The sequence below is a fragment of the Callionymus lyra genome, chromosome 18 (genome assembly GCF_982586985.1).
Source record: "Callionymus lyra chromosome 18, fCalLyr1.hap1.1, whole genome shotgun sequence".
Classification (NCBI taxonomy): domain Eukaryota; kingdom Metazoa; phylum Chordata; class Actinopteri; order Syngnathiformes; family Callionymidae; genus Callionymus; species Callionymus lyra.
Genome location: NC_141835.1, coordinates 8,202,804 through 8,221,999, shown reverse-complemented (window position 1 = coordinate 8,221,999; position 19,196 = coordinate 8,202,804). Strand labels below are relative to the sequence as shown.

At 35.1% G+C, this 19,196-nt stretch overlaps 3 protein-coding genes across 4 annotated transcripts in view; 1 reads left to right on the top strand and 2 right to left on the bottom strand.

The window, feature by feature from the left end:
- Positions 1-1,069: 1,069 nt before the first annotated feature.
- LOC148060373 (uncharacterized) lies at positions 1,070-2,833 on the bottom strand. Its single transcript, XM_087780374.1, has 2 exons — positions 2,677-2,833; positions 1,070-1,351 (listed from the first exon to the last, which is right to left on the bottom strand). Exons 1-2 carry the CDS (start codon positions 2,725-2,727, stop codon positions 1,085-1,087), a joined length of 318 nt encoding a protein of 105 aa, XP_087636500.1. The 5' UTR covers positions 2,728-2,833; the 3' UTR covers positions 1,070-1,084.
- A 1,897-nt stretch (positions 2,834-4,730) lies between these two features.
- erich1 (glutamate rich 1) lies at positions 4,731-9,910 on the bottom strand. Of its 2 annotated transcripts, none has more exons than XM_087779706.1 (6): positions 9,646-9,910; positions 9,219-9,356; positions 9,023-9,136; positions 8,160-8,540; positions 6,084-6,272; positions 4,731-4,852 (listed from the first exon to the last, which is right to left on the bottom strand). In XM_087779706.1, the coding sequence occupies exons 1-6, from the start codon at positions 9,662-9,664 to the stop codon at positions 4,767-4,769; spliced, it is 927 nt and encodes a 308-aa protein (XP_087635832.1). In that variant the 5' UTR covers positions 9,665-9,910; the 3' UTR covers positions 4,731-4,766. The 2 variants fall into 2 exon arrangements, with proteins under 2 accessions (XP_087635832.1, XP_087635831.1); XM_087779705.1 differs by having other exon boundaries at positions 4,734-4,855.
- Positions 9,911-10,366: 456 nt separating this feature from the next.
- dlgap2a (discs, large (Drosophila) homolog-associated protein 2a) overlaps positions 10,367-19,196 on the top strand; it is a 191,494-nt gene continuing 182,664 nt past the window's right edge. The window contains exon 1 of the mRNA XM_087780459.1: positions 10,367-10,443. Coding sequence (XP_087636585.1) covers positions 10,426-10,443 — 18 coding nt within the window. The 5' untranslated portion in view covers positions 10,367-10,425. The remainder of the gene's footprint in view (positions 10,444-19,196) is intronic.

Sequence of the window (19,196 nt, the reverse complement as noted above, 5' to 3'; positions counted from 1 at the left end):
ATCGCAATCCTTCCCGAAAAAAGGCACAGCACATATCCTCAACCACACTCGGTGTCTCGCCTTTTTTCGTTTGCAATTGGAAAGTGTATCCATTGGAAAAACCAAACTGAAAAAAAAATGGCGGACACCGCAGGGAGAATAGCACGAAACTGGGAAGCTCAGAAAACAACATGCTTCTCTTAGATTATGATTCCAGATTAGTTCACTCCCCGAGAATAACCTCACCTACAGTCGTTGACAGCAGGTGGTTTCTATTCTGGGTCCGTTACCTTGACTCGGCAATCTGTTAGCATGACTCGGCAATCTATGAATAAACTGTGATCCCTTGAGAGCCAAGGGGAAGTATTTCAAGATCCGGGTTCTAAGAAGTGAGCAAGGTTCTAATTGTGACATCAATTAAGGGTCAAAGTCGCGTACTGGTCCGTGAAGTGGCACACCTAGCTTGTTGGAGATCTTGGTATGAAGATAGACCAGTTTGATCTGGATATGAAGAAGACTTTATGTGTCTTGGTCGCAGAATTGGGAGAATGAATGGCTACATTCTCAGGCAAAGAATCCATTAGATAGCAAGTTAATTCTCCCTTTGCTAGTATGGTTATACTATGGGGGGATTGGACAAGGTCCTGAACAGTGGTTTGGTAGGCTAAATTTAGAGTACCCTACGCTTCTAGTACCTTCTACTTCTGGAGAGCGAAGGCATTAGCCTTTACATGCACATTGTCATTGGTGAGCATATTCACGGCCTCCAAGGGACGGGAAACATCATATTTTAGCCTTTTTAGGACGCATCATTTCAGCTGGCTAGCGTTAACTCTTTATTTGCAGTTGCAACTCTAAGCAGCCATCTTTGTATTTCGCTACAAATGACGACGAGTACAGCAGGATAGCAGCATCTTCTCGAACAACACAATCGAAACTACCGACTCTTAGGGTCAAACACATAGGTGCAGACTCAGGTCAGTTTGCATATCACCAGAGAGCACATGGGCCTCACTCCAGGAATGGGCCGGCATAGCTACAATCTTCAACATGCAAACTCGCTGGAAAACCAAGAGTCAACCTAAGGTGTTGGCCGAACACCGTTCTAAGGAAATCTCTGGCCCACGAAGCTAGGGGCCGGTTGGCCGGCGTGATGAGGATCCGTGGACCTCTGGGCGGCGGCTCCGGACACGCTGGCGTCGGTGTAGGTGCCGGCCCACTGCAGCACCCTGGCGGAGGGCCGGTGGTAGAGGGCGAGCTGCCTGGAGCTGTAGCCGCACATGCCGATCCCCACTGCGCCCAGAATCACGGCCAGGCCAGGGACCGACTTCTCCGCCGCCGGCGTCAGACCGACATTATGGTAGGCCTGCGTCTGGTGGGGAAACATAAACTTTTCAAACTTTTGCTTTTATTATTAGCACATTTTTTCCCGACCCAAAAATAAAGCCTTCCTCAATCTGCCATGACATAGATTAAAAACGCATCAACCTGAAATCGGCAAACAAAAGTGTGTCTGTATTTTGACACGGGCAATTTGCCAGGCAGACCCCTGACTATCATTAACGGCGTCGAGATAAAACCTTCAGACTTCGTAATGAATTTGCATCACGCTCCGTTAAAAACCCATTCACCGGGTTCTAACGCTCCCATTTACAAATCAATGAAGTGGCGCTTTGATTTCAACCAGTGAGGTGATTATGCACAGTGAGCCGGCGCTGATTTTATTTATTTTTATCCGTCTGTGCTGCCATATTTGCATAATAGCAAACAAGCTGCAGCGGTAATTACAGCTTATTTCTACAGTACTTATTTTTTTTATGTTAAAAAAGGTGATTTAAGAAATTCAAAGTAAAGTTTAAATGAATCTATTATTTTAACTTTACAAATATTTTTATATAAAGAAAAAACTTTATAATGGTAGCTATGTATAGTCTTAGCAGTTTAAATGTATTTAATGTTCATTAAATTAAACTTAATCCAAAGAATGATAATAAAAAACATAACATATATGACCTTTGGTGTTCATAACTACCTTAACCTTTGGTTATCTCAGGGTCAAGGTGACCCGAACGCCCCCGATAAAAATATGTTTGTGGTATCCCTTGTGTTGTCTCTGGGTCAAGGTGAACACTGCATATGACATAAAATATAAAATATTAAAGTAGTTCATGATGACAGTTATTTCTATTTCTATCCTGCTTGTAGTTATAAATAACTGTATATATAGATTATAGCCTTAAATAAATTTAGAATTATTTAGTTTAGTTTAGTTATTGTTTTTATTTATTATTATAAGTAAAATGTGATGGTTTTATAAATTATTATCTTTATTTTTTATAGTTTTTTCCGTTTTTTTTTCTGTGTATTTACTGAAGAAACAACAACAAAAAATAGAAGAATTAAAATAATATCAATCAATGAATAGTGTTGATTTGACCAATCAATAATTAATTTCATGGCTAATTTTATTTAAATTAAAGGGAAAAAAAGGTTTTAATTTCTTTTATAATTAGTTATTATGTGTGTCAAAATTATAATTAATTTATGTAAGTTAAGTTAAGTTAAGTTTATGTAAGTATTTGCATTTAAATTAACTCACAATAAATTTAAATATACACGGGTTTTTTTAACGTAATAATGAAAAACTACACATTTTCTTCTTTAAGAATATTCTTCCAAAATGTTGACTAAACTTACCTGCAACAGTCGGATGTATCCGGGCGTCAGTCTGCGCAGTAAAAGAAACATCTCTGCTCCTGGACGTTCTTCTCAGAAGCAGCGGTTCTTCAGGGCTTCCCTCCCTGGCCCCCCAGGACGGGGAGACCCTTCTTTCAGGGTTTTCTTGTGGACTCTTTCAACCTCTCCTCGGCTCTGTGTTTTGACTTCGTCGTTCGTCGCGTCTTATCACTTGCTTGGCTCTTGCATAACGCCCTCTAATCCGGGCAGGTGGAGAATCAAAGAAGATTACTGGAGACTTGGCACCGTCGGACAAAGAGAGGTTGAGTCCTGGGAGCCAATTTTTTCACACCATAGTTGATCGTACAACATGTACCAGGAGAACCTCACCTGGAATTGTACATACATTGATTTAGCATTAAATATTTACGATCTTTTTCTCAGGTAAATGTTACAATTATGATAAATATGACATGTATGATATGTAAATGGTATATAGAATGAGTGGCCATCCCCCTTTTTTAGAGTTCAGTACCTCCAAATAATTGAAAATAATGTGTATTTAGCCAGAAAACAAATGTGTTTGAGGTATCCCTTTTGTTGATTTTGAGTCAAGGTCAAGGTTTCTTTTTCTTTGGCTTCCATAGATACATATGTAGTAGCAAAAATCAACACAAGGGATACCTCAGACACATTTGTTTTTGGGCCTTCGGGTCATCTTGACCCTGAAACAACCCAAGGGAAAGTCTGTTACCTAGAAACATACTTAAAAAAAAGAAACTCAATCTCAGTAAGTGGCTCCTCTGTTTAAAAATAAGGTTTCAATATAATTACTGTTTAAAAAGATAGTGACATCTAGTGGACTCTCACAAGTATGACGCTCCATGAAGCGAAACAAATATATTTATGCATGAATTTGCCATTTTTGGAAACAGTTAAATTAAGAATTTTGAAGATTAGGAATTGCTTTTCCAAGATATTGACGCTGTTGAAAATCTAGTCCAAAAAAACATATTATTATTTGACCTGTAATAAAAAAAGTACTTTTTTTGAAACACATGCGTAAAATGTAATCAAAGTTTTTAAGCTTACATTCCTTGCAGACAAGCATAGGCTTCCTTAACTATAACCACGCCCACTCTGCTGGTTTGTCACCACGCATCATCAATGGCAAAAGTCCCCCACTTGAAGGGGCTCATTGTATAAACAAAGCAGGCATGATTTCAGCTGGCTGGAGGAGGAGTGAAGTCATTATTACGTCATAATGGACTCGGCTCTTGTAACCTCTCATTCGCCCAGATTTATAAAGTAATTAGTTCAAAACATGGTCATGATGAGGGACTTACTGCATCTTGGAGAGGTAAACATGTTAGTGAGTCAGGTTTTCACATTAGTTGATCTTAAATCCTTTTTTTGTTCGTGGTTTGGCAGGGGTCAGTACCAATCCAAAATGAAACACGTGGCTCAACCCTCACCTCCTACAGTGCCTTGGCCACCCGTGATACCGCCGCCAGGTTCCCCCTCTCTTTAACCCCTGATGGATTTGAACAAACAAACACATTTGTCGTCAAAACTACTTCACAACAAGTGCGTCTCAGACAAGTTGTGTACTTTCCATGAACTCATCCCTTTGGCAACAGAACCACGGATGAATGTATTAGAGCAGGCTCCCCGGGAGGTTCTGGATCTCAAGGTAACTCGACGACATACTGTGACGCCGCTAAAAGGAGCAGTCGGATCACAAAGGGAACAACGAGGATCAGACTGGATATCAGAGTCTGGGTGGGGGGGGGGGGGGTTCAGAAATCTGCAGGTCCAAGCTGGTGAAACACTGTTTGTGTGTGTCTCGCTTTTTATTATTGGCAGCCGGTGAAACGGTCCAATCAAACGCTCGGTTCGTTTGAGCAGCGGCAAAACAAACAAGTCGTTACTAACAAGCGAGACGGGAGCGTTGCCAGACTCGCTCATGGCAGGATGGAAGGATTTCCCTCAGATCAGGATTAAGCCTTTTGCCTTTCTCCTCGTGCAGCGACGCACACAACAAGAAACACAACAAAAAGAAACTGGAATTTATATAAAAAATATATTTATTTATCCGTGAGAAGTTTGAGTCACAGTTGGTCGCCTCGTTTCTCGCACCGCGTGAGGAGGATGTCTGTGATCCAGTATTGGAACAGAACCATGACGGCTGTAGTTTCTTCTGAAAGACAAAAAAAACAATATTTCAAATCCTTGTTGCTTTTGTTGATAAGATTTTCTTGAAGGTTCTGAAGAGAAAGTGGCTTGAATTGTGCATACAAATGATAATAATTCTAAAGAGAACTGGACAAGCCAGCCAAAAGGGACGACCTTTTGTAATTTCAGTTTTTGTTGGCAAGTTTCCTTCTTGTGGAATCTTGAACGATTAATTAAAAAGGGTTGTTTTACGTAGTTTGGGGTTGATATAAAAAAGGTCAGTCACAACCTGAAAATTTGACGTTTAATTTGTCATTTATATTTAATTGGTTCTGTTTTTGAATTGCATATTTTGTGTTTAATTTAAATTTTATTCTGTAATTCCCACCACAAAAAAAACAAATATCATGTTGTTTTTAAAACTATAAAGTTTCTGATTCGTAGATGACTTGTAAAATGGAACAGCTCCCCTGCTGGTAGAAACAACTGGTTGCATGCAAAACACTACAAATACAGCAGAATGTAAATACCTGTAAAGAAATATCATTTCGAAATAATATATAAATCTTTATTTATTAAAATCGATCCGCTAATGAATTCTGACCAAATTAAAACAAAAATTAAGGCATTTCATCCAAATTTTAAGGTGAGATTAAAAAAAGTAATAAAAAAAATACATTTCGTGTCAATTGTAGGTAAAATGTGCAAAAATTTAAGGACATATTTTCATATATTCGGAATAAATAAGAACAAGAAGATTCCGGAAACAGATAAAAAATAGAAGGAACATTTCAACATTTAAAATTCCCATTAGAAATGACTAAACTAAAAAAAAATCAGTCATAAAATGTTTATTTAAAGTAATATATCACGATCAATGTACATCATTTATATAGTAAGTGTTGATCCGAGTTTGAGTTTAATGGGGAAAAAGCCGCTACAGAACCTGGATGTTCTGCAAAAATACATCTATTCCATCAATTAGTTACGGATTAACTCATTTATTTATTTAAACTATAGATGGTCATCAAGGTCAACACTAGAGAGTCTTCTTGATCTTTATTCTCAGAGCTTCCGATTTCATCCAATTACACTCGGCTACTCAGCGCCAGGTGAGTCGTGTCTGGGGGCTTGAGGATGTTGTGTCCGAGGGGTTTAAATTTAGGGCGAGATCAGCGTCGCTAACATGCGAGTTGCGTCGGAAGGTCACCTACGACCAGGAAGTGCTTTGTTGGAGCAGATCTCCGCCTCACCTGCCGTCATCCACGTGTTATCTCCGAGACTCTCCACCGCTTTCCTGAGTCCATCTCCATCTTTCTTCTGCGACAACACGGCGAGATCATGGAGCCGCTGGAGAAACGAAGGAGGTCGACTTCCATCGACCACGTCGCTCAACAGCTCCTCGAGAGTCCGGCTCAGGCCGGGAACCTTCTTGGTTTCAGCTTCAGACCAGAGAAAGGATTGAAATGAACGACATCTTAAATCGAGGCGACGGCACATACGTTTAGGGATCCAAGCAAATATACATGAACCTCCCATCATCCCTCGGCAGGAGAATCAATATTTAGTTGCAGCACCATCAGCGTCATTCATCAGCGCGAGGAACGGCTTCATTCGAGTCCCTAAGAAAGCTCTTCAGCTCGCAGGTCAGGTTTTAATGTTCAGCTCACGCCGCCGTGTAATGAACTTGTTTACCAAGCCGCTGCTGAGCCTTTATTAAAAACTCTCAACTGCACAGTGTAATTATTTGAGATGACCGTGCTGCGTGCTTGACATTAATGATGAGCGTTAAACACACAATTTTCAAACTTTCTGAGAATGTTGCATCAAGTTTAAGTGTAGCCTTTAGACATTATTCAAGCTGCGAGGGGATGTAGTGATACAGGCTTTTAAAAAGAAACTGGGGGACCAGTCGTATTTTATGAGGTCTTTACTAGAATAGTTGACTATAAACCACATAATCAACCACATAATTTTTATTTTTAAATTGGAGATTGCTTGTTGCATGAATACATCTAGATACCCCTCTATTTTTTACTTTCCCTCCACCATTCACCAAATAAATTAACCCATGTAAGTAAGTAAGTAATATTTATTTATATAGCGCTTTTCTAGACCAGGGTCACAAAGCGCTTAGACAATCAAAACAATACTCAAAAAAGTACATACTTTAAAGATCAAGATAATACTGAGAACAACACAGGAGTTCGAGAAATTCAAGGAAAAGCCTGAACAAATAGAAACGTCTTAAGGTGTTTCTTAAAGGAGTCAGTAGACTCCATCAAGCGCATGTGTTATCTCAGGGTCAAGGTGACCCGAAGGCCTAAAAACAAACGTGGTTTTTGAATCCCTTGTGTAGTCTATGGGTCAAGATGAACGGCCTGGTTTGCATAAATACATATGCAGTGTTGGAGGTTGATCACCTTGACCCAGAGACAACACAAGGGATACCACAAACCCATTTTTTAAATCAGGCGTTCGGGACACCTTGACCCTGAGATAACACATGGGTTTAGGTAGTTATAAACAAGAAAGGTTATATATATGACCAGAAAAAACATTGAATAATAAATGCATTAATCAAGATTAATGTAGAAGTTCTTTAATTCAGATTTGACGTAAATTTAACACTATTATGGGTTAAATAGTTTTGCTACTAGATACTAAGCTACTTGCTAAAAAAAAACCTGTATACCCCTCAATACCGTGATACGTTCTGATGATGAATGCACTTAATATTTTAGATCCACATTAACCTTAACTTATAATCAAGATAAGATTCTAAAGCCTGCTTTAATTTTTATTTAGTTAAAACATCATCAAGAAGAACATTTTAGCGAATTAAAAAAAAAAAAATTGAACATGTCTGTCCTAGCTAGTTGGGGCAAGAGGTGGGGGGAAACTGGATATATTGCATTATCTTGAACATGTATTTTAAAATAAATTGAAAAAACACTTCATTGAGCTAATGCTAAAGTTAGCCTTATTGTGACCAAAAATGTTTTTTTTGTGCCTACATTTTTGATAAAACTCTATCGTTTCTGAAGTCCTCCTGGTCGGTCGGAGCACTCTTTCCATTAGACACCTTTAAATAATGCAGACTTTAAGCAAAAACACTTCAGTGAGGTGCTTAATATCTTCTTACGTGATCCATTTAATGCATAATTGGATTGGTTTTTCAGACTTTTGGATTTTGGCTGCACATGTTGGTGAATTGCAAAGAAAAACAATTTCTGCTGTCAGAGCGACCTGACATTTTTAAGATGTCAACAATGATGGAGAGGATTGTGGCTTAAATGGAAAAAAATCAGCAGCGGTTTTATACTCACGATCTGACACGTAGACCTCCATCGTGGTCCTGAGGAAGTCTGACACGCGAGCGACCTTTTTCTGCTCATCGTCCTCCTCATCATCATCATCATCATGTCTCTGGTATGTAAACTCCAGGGCAGCAGCTTTAGGCATCAAACCCAACGAGAGCAGTTTCTCTTTATGTCGTTTCTTCTTCAGCTTCCTCTTCTTGTTCCTGCTGATGCGCTCTCCTCCTTCACCGGCCGGCGTCTGATCCGAGCCGTTTATCGGATCATCAAGTTCTTTACCCGGGTTATCAGGAGAAGATGGTTTTATTTTCCTTCTTCTTCGTCTCCTTTTTTGCTGGCCTTGATCATCATCTTGGTCCGATTCTTCTTTGGAATCGGGAATACAGTCTTCTGTGAGGAGAATAAGAGTCATTAGTCATAAAAATAGTGAAAAGTAAATAGTAGAAACATATTGGTGCTTTCTTTTATCGCTAAAGAGTTATTACAAAATAATGCCTGTTAAATACAAGTGATATTAAGGTAAATCTAGTGTTACATCACGTATTTGAAGCGTCCTAGCGTCTATGTTACAGAAGAATATTCATCAGAAATATTATTTAAAGCCAATTAAGTATTAACAAAAATAAATAAATTTACTTCCAGGGTTGAATTAGATTTTGGAGTTGTAATGCTACACACTGTAGAAAAAATATAGTTTCATAAAGTATATTTTGGACAATCTATACGGTATAAACCCTCTTGAGTATTTGTATATATTCATTTTGTGTGAACTTCAGAAACCCATTTTAAAATATATAAAAAATAAATATAAGCAACAACTACAAGAATATTCTTAAACCAAACTTTTGTTAAAGTACTTTTTTTTATCTTACCGACTGAGCTCTGAATATTCTCAAGCTGGGGAACTACATATTCGGGAGGACAAGGTAGAGCCGTGTACATTCGTGTGATCAGACCAGCAGGACCGTCTGTACTAGTAGGATCTGCTGTTGAAAAAAAAAAGGTAAATATCAAACGTATTGAACACATGCAAGCAAGGGAGGTTTGTATGAAGGAAACTTGTCTTACTCTGAGCAACATCCTGGAGGAGTCGTTTCCTTTTACTACATGGTCTCTTGGCCAACTCGTCCGCACTGCATGATGGGATCACCTCATTTGTTTTGAGGGGTGCAGGATAAAGCCTCTGAAGGACCTTTGACTGGAAAACTGTACAAACACACACAGAGATATACACTTTTAAAAACACACTCATTGGATTGCACTTTAAAATATGGACTGAAACATAAGAATTAAACAAGATATCACAATTATTATCACAACACTGTTGCGATCACAGGTAAATAAGTCAATAATATGCTTGACTACTACAGTAGAATTGTTGTAGGATTAGCTTGACAGCTAGCTCTGAGCGTTTGTTTACATCCTTGCTAGTGGTAGCATAACTGCTGCTTTTAAGTGACTAGAGAAAAATACAATATTTATCTGGCATCCTTACCTTCTTTCCTCTGTGTCATTTCACCAGCAACCTCCACATGACACGTTTTGATAAAGAATTGACGTAAATCACAAGAAAAGAGAGAGAGCTAGCATGCTAGCAGCTACTAGCAAATAGCTAATAAGCTAAATATACGAATTGGATTGCTGCGGGAAATACATTCCATCGAAAACGTGGAGTGGGATACACTAAATAATTGTAATAAACTAAACCTTTATTTATCCTCCTATGTCAATGTTCCCACGGACCGAAAGTGGGGTGTGAGTTGTATTTTGAAAAGGGGACCGGAAACACGAGTGTCAACTTCCGTCGACACGAATTCAACTTTTACATATAATTTTTTTTTAAATACAAGTGAGCGGATTTAATAAATATAAGAAAACATTTAAAGAAAAGATAATAAAAACTTGAAGTAGGAATTTAATTTGTTAAATTATTTAAAAAAAAAGTTAAGTCGGAATAATACGCTGATAATTAGTAAATAAAGTTTTTAAGTATGCTCCGGATACATGTCAATGTTAAAATAAATATTAAAAATAGTTAAAAAATAATAATATTTTATTGAAGTATGAGTGCGGGTAACTGAAGAGCGCCCTCTCTCGTGGGACGACGTCAATACAGCCATGCGGCCGCGCATGCGCAAAGCGATGCAGCTGCACGGGAGGAGAAGCGAGATGATTTTGGAAAAAACCTCGTGGTTCAGATTCAGTAGTTTTTTCTGCGAAAAACTTGGAATCTCCATAATATGCGAGGGATTTGCCAGAGGAACGTCCACTTAGAATGTCATCTCTGAAGAAGGTAAAAACAAAACATCTTCTAGTTTCTACTCATATTTGTGCAAATTAAATACTGAAATATAAAAAAAATGCATGTATTTACCGAATGATTTAAAAAGGGAATCATAGTCAAATCATCTTAAAATATTAACACATTGTTTTTAAAATAAACAACATAGTTGAACAAGTATTAAAGCTGTGTTTTACTTATAAAAAATGATGCAAACAAACAGCCTTGAATGTTGAATGAGTATTTTTTTTTTTTTCAGCCAGAGCTGAAGGATGTTTTAATACAAGGTTGAAAAATACTGTTAGTCATACTGCAGTGATCAACGTGTACTTGCTGCATGTCAAATGATAAATTAATCAATTATATCTTCTTTTTTTTACCCCAAGGGTGATTCAAGGTTTGTGTCAAACTTATTTATTCCATTTTTAACTATGTATAAAATGCTTTAATTTAATTCTGCACTATTATGAGTCATAGGTTCTTTTTTTTCATCTGCAGTACTGTTGATACTTTAAGAAAAAAAACCCCCCACATGATGAATTGTAGCTAAAAATAGAAAGTATATTCAAATACTTTTACCATGTTTTTTAAAGGGGCTTTACAAAGTGAAATTGAGTATCAAAATATTGTTTGTAGTTTTTATTTGTTCAGGTTTTTCCTTGATTTTCTGGAACTCCTGTTGTGTTATCAGTTGTATCTTCTTTAAAGTATATACTTTATTGAATATTGTTTTGATTGTTTAAGCGCTTTGTGACCCTGGTCTGGAAAAGCGCTATATAAATAAAAATTACTTACTTACTTACTTACTTGTGCAGGAAACTGTTCTGGGAGGACACAAAAAGTAGTAAACTTGAAGTTCAATTGATCAAGTACTAAGGTACAAAGTATTTGTAGTAGTAAATGTATTGATGATGTACTAAAAGTATACAAGTTTGAGGATTCCTCCAACTGATTTGGACCATTTTGAGTATACTACTTTCAACTGTACTCGTCTATACACCCAGTGAACTAGATATTCACTCTGTTTACAAAAACGTAATTTAAGTACACTATTCTTTATACTATAATTATGGTAGGATTTTGTACTGACAAATTCACACACTTCAAGATAACTAGTGTTTTTTAACAATAACACCAAAAAGTCTGTTTTCTGCCAACCTTTTATCCACTCCCATAATCCTTTGCAGTTTACTTCGGGATTACCACAGGTGACGATAAAAAAACATTATACAGTACTTTATCAAGTACTTTAAAAGTGTATTTAATAAAGTATACTTCATCATATGTATTATTTTAGTATTATTTTCATTTATTTAAAGCATCTCATGTACTCATAGTACACTTGAATATACTTGTTTTTGCTAAGGGATGTCAAAAGTATACTTTAAGTATACTACTCGAATTTTTGTATTTAATAAGTATACTCATAGTGAACTTGAATATACTTGTTTTTGCTAAGGTATGTCAAAAGTATACTTTAAGTATACTACTTGAATTTTTGTATTTAATAAGTATACTCATAGTACACATTTAAGTATACTCCTCAAATTTTAGTATTTAATAAGTATACTTACACTTGAATTCACTTGTTTTTGCTAAGGGATGTCAAAAATATACTTTAAGTATACTACTTGATTTTTTAGTATTAAAAAATTATACTTAAAGTTCACTTGAATATACCTGTTTTTGCTAAAGGATGTCAAAATTATACTTAAAGTATACTACTTGATTGTTTGTATTAAATTTGTACTTGTACAAGTAGAACAAGTAAAACGTATACCACTTAACTACTACTTAAGTACAGTACTCAAATGTACTGTTATCTTGCTTAGGGATGTTATATGTATACTTCAAGTATACTACTTTAGTTTTTGTATTAAAACTATACTTGTACTAGTAGAAAACAGTAAAAAGTAAACTTCTTTACTACTACTTAACTAACAACCTACGTATACTATGCACATGTTTTAAATGTACTGTTATCTTGCTAAGGGATGTTAAAAGTAAACTTCAAGTATACTACTTTAGTTTTTGTATTACATGTATGCTTGTACTAGTAGAAAAAGTAAAAACTTTACTACTTTACTACTTCTTAACTAAATACTTAAGTACACTACTAAAATGTTTAAAATGTACTGTTATCTTGCTAAGGGATGTTAAAAGTATACTTCAAGTATACTACTTCAGTGTTTGTATTAAATGTATACTTCTACTAGTAGAAAAAGTAAAGAGTAAACTTCTTTACTACTACTTAACTAACAACCTAAGTATACTATGCACATGTTTTTAAATGTACTGTTATCTTGCTAAGGGATGTTAAAAGTATACTTCAAGTATACCACTTTAGTTTTTGTATTACATGTATACTTGTACTAGTAGAAAAAGTAAAAACTTTACTACTTTACTACTTAACTTACTACTTAAGTACACTACTAAAATGTTTAAAATGTACTGTTATCTTGCTAAGGGATGTTAAAAGTATACTTCAAGTATACTACTTCAGTGTTTGTATTAAATGTATACTTGTACTAGTAGAAAAAGTGAAGAGTAAACTTCTTTACTACTACTTAACTTACTACTTAAGTACACTACTCAAATGTTTAAAATGTACTGTTATCTTGCTAAGGGATGTTAAAAGTATACTTCAAGTATACTACTTTAGTTTTTGTATTACATGTATACTTGTACTAGTAGAAAAAGTAAAAAGTATACTACTTTACTACTACTTAACTTACTACTTGAGTACACTACTCAAATGTTTAAAATGTACTGTTATCTTGCTTAGGGATGTTAAAAGTATACTTCAAGTATACTACTTCAGTTATTGTATTAAATGTATACTTGTACTAGTAGAAAAAGTAAAGAGTAAACTTCTTTACTACTACTTAACTAACAACCTAAGTATACTATGCACATGTTTTTAAATGTACTGTTATCTTGCTAAGGGATGTTAAAAGTATACTTCAAGTATACTACTTTAGTTTTTGTATTACATGTATACTTGTACTAGTAGAAAAAGTAAAAACTTTACTACTTTACTACTTCTTAACTTCCTACTTAAATACACTACTAAAATGTTTAAAATGTACTGTTATCTTGCTAAGGGATGTTAAAAGTATACTTCCAAGTCTACTACTTTATTTTTTGTATTAAATGTATACTTGTACTAGTAGAAAAAGTAAAAACTATACTACTTTCCTAATTCTTAACTTAGTACTTAAGTACACTGCTCACATGTTTTAAATGTACTGTTATCTTGCTAAGGGATGTTAAAAGTATACTTCAAGTATACTACTTTAGTTTTTGTATTACATGTATACTTGTACTAGTAGAAAAAGTAAAGAGTATTTGCGCTTCATGGATCTACTGACTTTCAAGAAACATCTTAAGACATTTTTATTTGTTCAGGCTTTTCCTTGATTTTCTGGAACTCCTGTTGTGTTATCAGTTTTATCTTGATCTTTAAAGTATATACTTTATTGAATATTGTTGCGATTGTTTAAGCGCTTTGTGACCCTGGTCTAGAAAAGAGCTATACAAATAACAATGACTTACTTACTTACTACTTACCTACTACTTAACTTACTACTTAAGTATACTACTTATTTTTTCAAATGTACTCTTATCTTGCTAAGGGATGTTTAAAGTATACTTCATACTACTTCATGTTTATGATAAATGTATACTTGTACTAGTAGAAAAAGTAAACCGTATAATACTAACTACTTAAGTATACACTAACTTAAATACACTAAGTGGAAGCCTCAGGACACATGCATGGAGAAACTGAAGTGAAGGAAATGACTCTAAATACTTAATAAAAGTTGTAAGTTTAAGGATGACTTAGTTGCTGCTGCATCGTTACAACCGAACCCGTCGACTCGTTCACCTCTCAGCTTCCGTCCCCGAAGTTCATTCATGATGTCGTCGGCAAGACTTCAGAAGTCACGAGCGAGAACGTAATTACTTCGAATCGATGAGGAGGATAATGTACGGCGTCTGTATTCGTTGGAAACACATTAGGGTTTGCGGAGTCGAGCAGGGGAGCCCCTGGTGGGTGGACAGTCACTGAGGCGAGGTGAGGAACCATGTGACCTGTGGTCGCCTTACTTGAGTGGAATATAAATGACTTGTCCTTTAAGAAACATCTTAAGACGTTTCTATTTCTTCAGGCTTTTCCTTGAATTTCTCGAACTCCTGTGTTGTTCTCGGTGTTGTCTTGATCTTTGAAGTATGTACTGTTTTGAGTATTGTTTTGATTGTTAAAGCGCTTTGTGACCCTGGTCTCGAAAAGCGCTATATAAATAAATATTACTTACTTACTTACTTACTTTTATTGACAATTAACATGCAAATATTCACAGCTTTTGTTCACTTTGGTGTTGCAATTAAACCTCCAACCGCTAGATGGCAGCAGCTGTAACATCCTCTGCCGCTAATGGAACGACAAAAAACCAGCAAGATCCCTAACTTGACTGAGGTCGAGAGGATACGTCTTTTGGGTCTTATAATTAGTCCAAAAGACAGACAAGATGTATGCAAGTGTATTGAAATATAACGTGAGATTTGTGTGTCGCTACCATTACTGTAGAATTATTTTTATTTACTTAAAACATACTTGTAGTATACTTGAATATACTTGTTTTTGACAAGGTATGTCAAAAGCATTACCTCGAGTATACTACTGAATATTTTTTTTATTAAAAAGGTAAGTAAATAATTTATATTCATATAGCGCTTTTCTAGACCAGGGTCACAAAGCGCTAAAACAATCAAAAAAATTAATACTCAAAAAATATAAACTAAAAATATCAAGATAACACCAAGAAAAACACAATAAGTTAACTCCTAGTACACTTGAATATACCTGTTTTTGATAAGGGATGATGAATTTGATACTTCAATTTTAGTATTTAATAAGTATACTCGTAGTAAATCGTTTCAATATACTACTTCAATTTTAGTATTTAATAAGTTTACTCATAGTACACTTGAATCTACCCGTTTTTGATAAAGGATGTAAAAAGTATACTTCAATTTTAGTTTTTAATAAGTATACTCATAGTAAATGTTTAAATATACTACTTCAATTTTAGTATTTAATAAGTTTACTCAAAGTACACTTGAATATACCTGTTTTTGCTACGGGATGTCAAAAGTATACTTCAATTTTAGTATTTAATAAGTATACTCGTAGTAAATCGTTTCAATATGCTACTTCAATTTTAGTATTTAATAAGTATACTCCTAGTAAATAGTTTCAATATACTACTTCAATTTTAGTATTTAATAAGTCTACTCGTAGTAAATCGTTTCAATATACTTCTTCAATTTTAGTATTTAATAAATATACTCATAGTACACTTGATTATACCTGTTTTTGATAAGGGATGTCAAAAGTATACTTTTGGTATTCTACTTGAATTTTAGTATTTAACAAGTATTCTCATAGTACACCTGAATATATTTGGTTTTGCTAAGGGATTTCATATGTATACTACTTAACTTTAGTTGGGTATCCTTAAAGTTTACTTGAATTTACCTGTTTTTGCTACGGGATATCATACGTATACTTCAAGTAAACTACTTCAGTTTTAGTGTTGACTGTATGCCAATGATGCTCTTCTCTATGTGTGAACATGTTTGTCTTTAAACATTATTTACGTGAAAATGAGAAGTTTTATCTCTAAAGAGTTTGTGTTTCACTCATTTTGACGATTCAAGACTCACATCCTCATGTTGTTTTAGAGAAAAAGAAGCATCTCTCAGGCAGTAGTAGTCAATAGAACTACAAAAGATTATCATGCGTTTAAAGAGCTCAGTGATGCGTGTATTTCACCACAGAACCACGTACTTGAAAAGTCTTTTTAATACCCACTCGCGGGGTCTTCATTTCCTCCACCTTTCGCTCTTATCTCGCCCTCCATCTGGGCTCTACTTCATCCGAGAGCGCGGCTGCGGAAGAGGCAAGTACCCGGAGCTTATGGTCGACAGGAAGAGCTTTCAAATGAATTGGACGCGACTCCACTTTCCATGGCTTCCTCTCGGATCAACTATTAGCTCAAGAGGAGTCCGGGCGCTCGGCGGTCTCTCTTGCGATCATCGTGAGAGGATGAGGAAATGATTAGTGTTTTTTATGATGTATTTTCTATATAGTTCTCTGGATACATCAGTACGCGAAGATAATAATGGAACCTAATTGTGTTCATTTGACGTCCGAGGACCCTCTTAAGGTTTATCGTGAACAAAAGAACTCGCAGACGAGACTCTCGTTGTTGTCACGGATATCGGCAAGAAAAGTTCCTCATCCTCTCGGAACTGTGAGTCACCAGTGTTTCGAAAAACCCTCACAAGCAACTGATGTAATGATTTAAGTTAAATAGACTATTTTCTTCTGGAGATGAAATCTTGTTTACCATGACCTATGCTCTGATTGGTCCAACATCAAGGTTTTTCACGGCACGTCATCAATCCCGGAATATTACGAGATTTAAGTCATATGAAAATACATTTTAACGCGATTTAAAACCGTAGTAAAATACCTTATTACGAGATTGAAGACGTACGAAAAAAATGGCTTCATTACGAAGTTAAAGTCGTACAAAAATATCTTACAAGGTTTTTCACCGCATGTCATCAATCGAGATTGAAGACGTACGAAAAAAAGGTTGAATTACGAAGTTAAAGTCGTACATAAATGGTTTACGAGAATAAAGACGTACAAAAATATCTTACAAGGTTTTTCGCCGCATGTCTTCAATCCCGGAATATTACTAGATTTAAGTTGAATGAAAATGTATTTTTACGCGATTAAAACCGTAGTAAAATACCTTATTACGAGATTGAAGAAGTATGGAAAAAAAAGCCTTCATTACGAAGGTAAAGTCGTACAAAAAATGGGTTACGAGAATAAAGACGTACAAAAATATCTTACAAGGTTTTTCACCGCATGTCATCAATCCCGGAATATTACAAGATTTAAGTCGAATGAAAATGTATTTTTACGCGATTAAAACCGTAGTAAAATACCTTATTACGAGATTGAAGAAGTACGAAAAAAAAGCCTTCATTACGAAGTTAAAGTCGTACAAAAATGGGTTACGAGAATAAAGACGTACAAAAATATCTTACAAGGTTTTTCACCGCATGTCATCAATCCCGGAATATTACTATATTCAAGTCGAATGAAAATGTATTTTTACGCGATTAAAACCATAGTAAAATAACTTACTACGAGATTGAAGACGTACGAAAAAAAGGTTTAATTACGAAGTTAAAGTCGTACATAAATGGGTTACGAGAATAAAGACGTACAAAAATATCTTACAAGGTTTTTCACCGCATGTCATCAATCCAGGAATATTACTAGATTTAAGTCGAATGAAAATACATTTTTACGCGATTAAAACCGTCGTAAAATACCTTATTACGAGATTGAAGAAGTATGGAAAAAAAAGGCTTCATTGCGAAGTTAAAGTCGTACAAAAATGCGTTACGAGAATAAAGACGTAAAAAAATATCTTACAAGTTTTTTCACCGCATGTCATCAATCCCGGAATATTACTAGATTTAAGTCGAATGAAAATGTATTTTTACGCAATTAAAACCGTAGTAAAATACTTGATTAACAGATTAAAGACATACGGAAATACTCTACGAGAATAAAGTCGTTCAAAAGTACTTTATTAGGAGATTGAAGACTTAAGAAATTCCTAATTACGACGTTAAAGTCGTACAAAAATACTTTATGAGATTTAAGTCGTATGAAAATACATTTTTAATTGATTAAAACTATAGGAAAATGCTTTTTCACATAGACATACGAAAATACTTTTTGTACATTATTAAAATTGTAGTAAAATACTTTATCACGAGATTAAAACCGTAGGAAAATACCTGATTACGAGATTAAAGACACTCCACAAGAATAAAGTCCTACAAAAGTACTTTATTATGAGATTTAAGTCATATGAAAATACATTTTTACGTGATTAAAACCGTAGGAAAATAATTTATTACGATGTTCAAGTCATACAAAAATACTTTACGAGGAAAAAGTCATACAAAAATACTTTTCGAGATCAATGTCGTACAGTCTGGAGAGGGAATGTTGTTTACCATGACCACACCCACTCTGCTGTGATTGGTCAAACATCAAGGTTTTTCACCGCATGTCATCAATCTCGGAATATTACAAGATTTAAGTCGTATGAATGTAATTTTTTACGAGATTACAACCGTAGGAAAATACTTGATTAACAGATTAAAGACATACGGAAATACTTTACGAGAATAAAGTCGTACAAAAGTACTTTATTAGGAGATTGAAGACTTACGAAATACCTAATTATGACATTAAAGTCGTACAAAAATACTTTATTACGAGATTTAAGTCGTATGAAAATACATTTTTAATTGATTAAAACTTTAGGAAAATGCTTTTTCACATAGACATACGAAAATACTTTTTTTACATGATTAAAATTGTAGTAAAATACCTGATTACGAGATTAAAGACACTTCACAAGAATAAAGTCCTACAAAAGAACTTTATTACGAGATTTAAGTCATATGAAAATACATTTTTACGTGATTAAAACCATAGGAAAATAATTTATTACGATGTTAAAGTCGTACAAAAATACTTTACGAGATCAATGTCGTACAGTCTGGAGAGGAAATCTTGTTTACCATGACCACACCCACTCTGCTGTGATTGGTCAAACATCAAGGTTCTTCACTGCACGTCATCAATCATCTTTGTA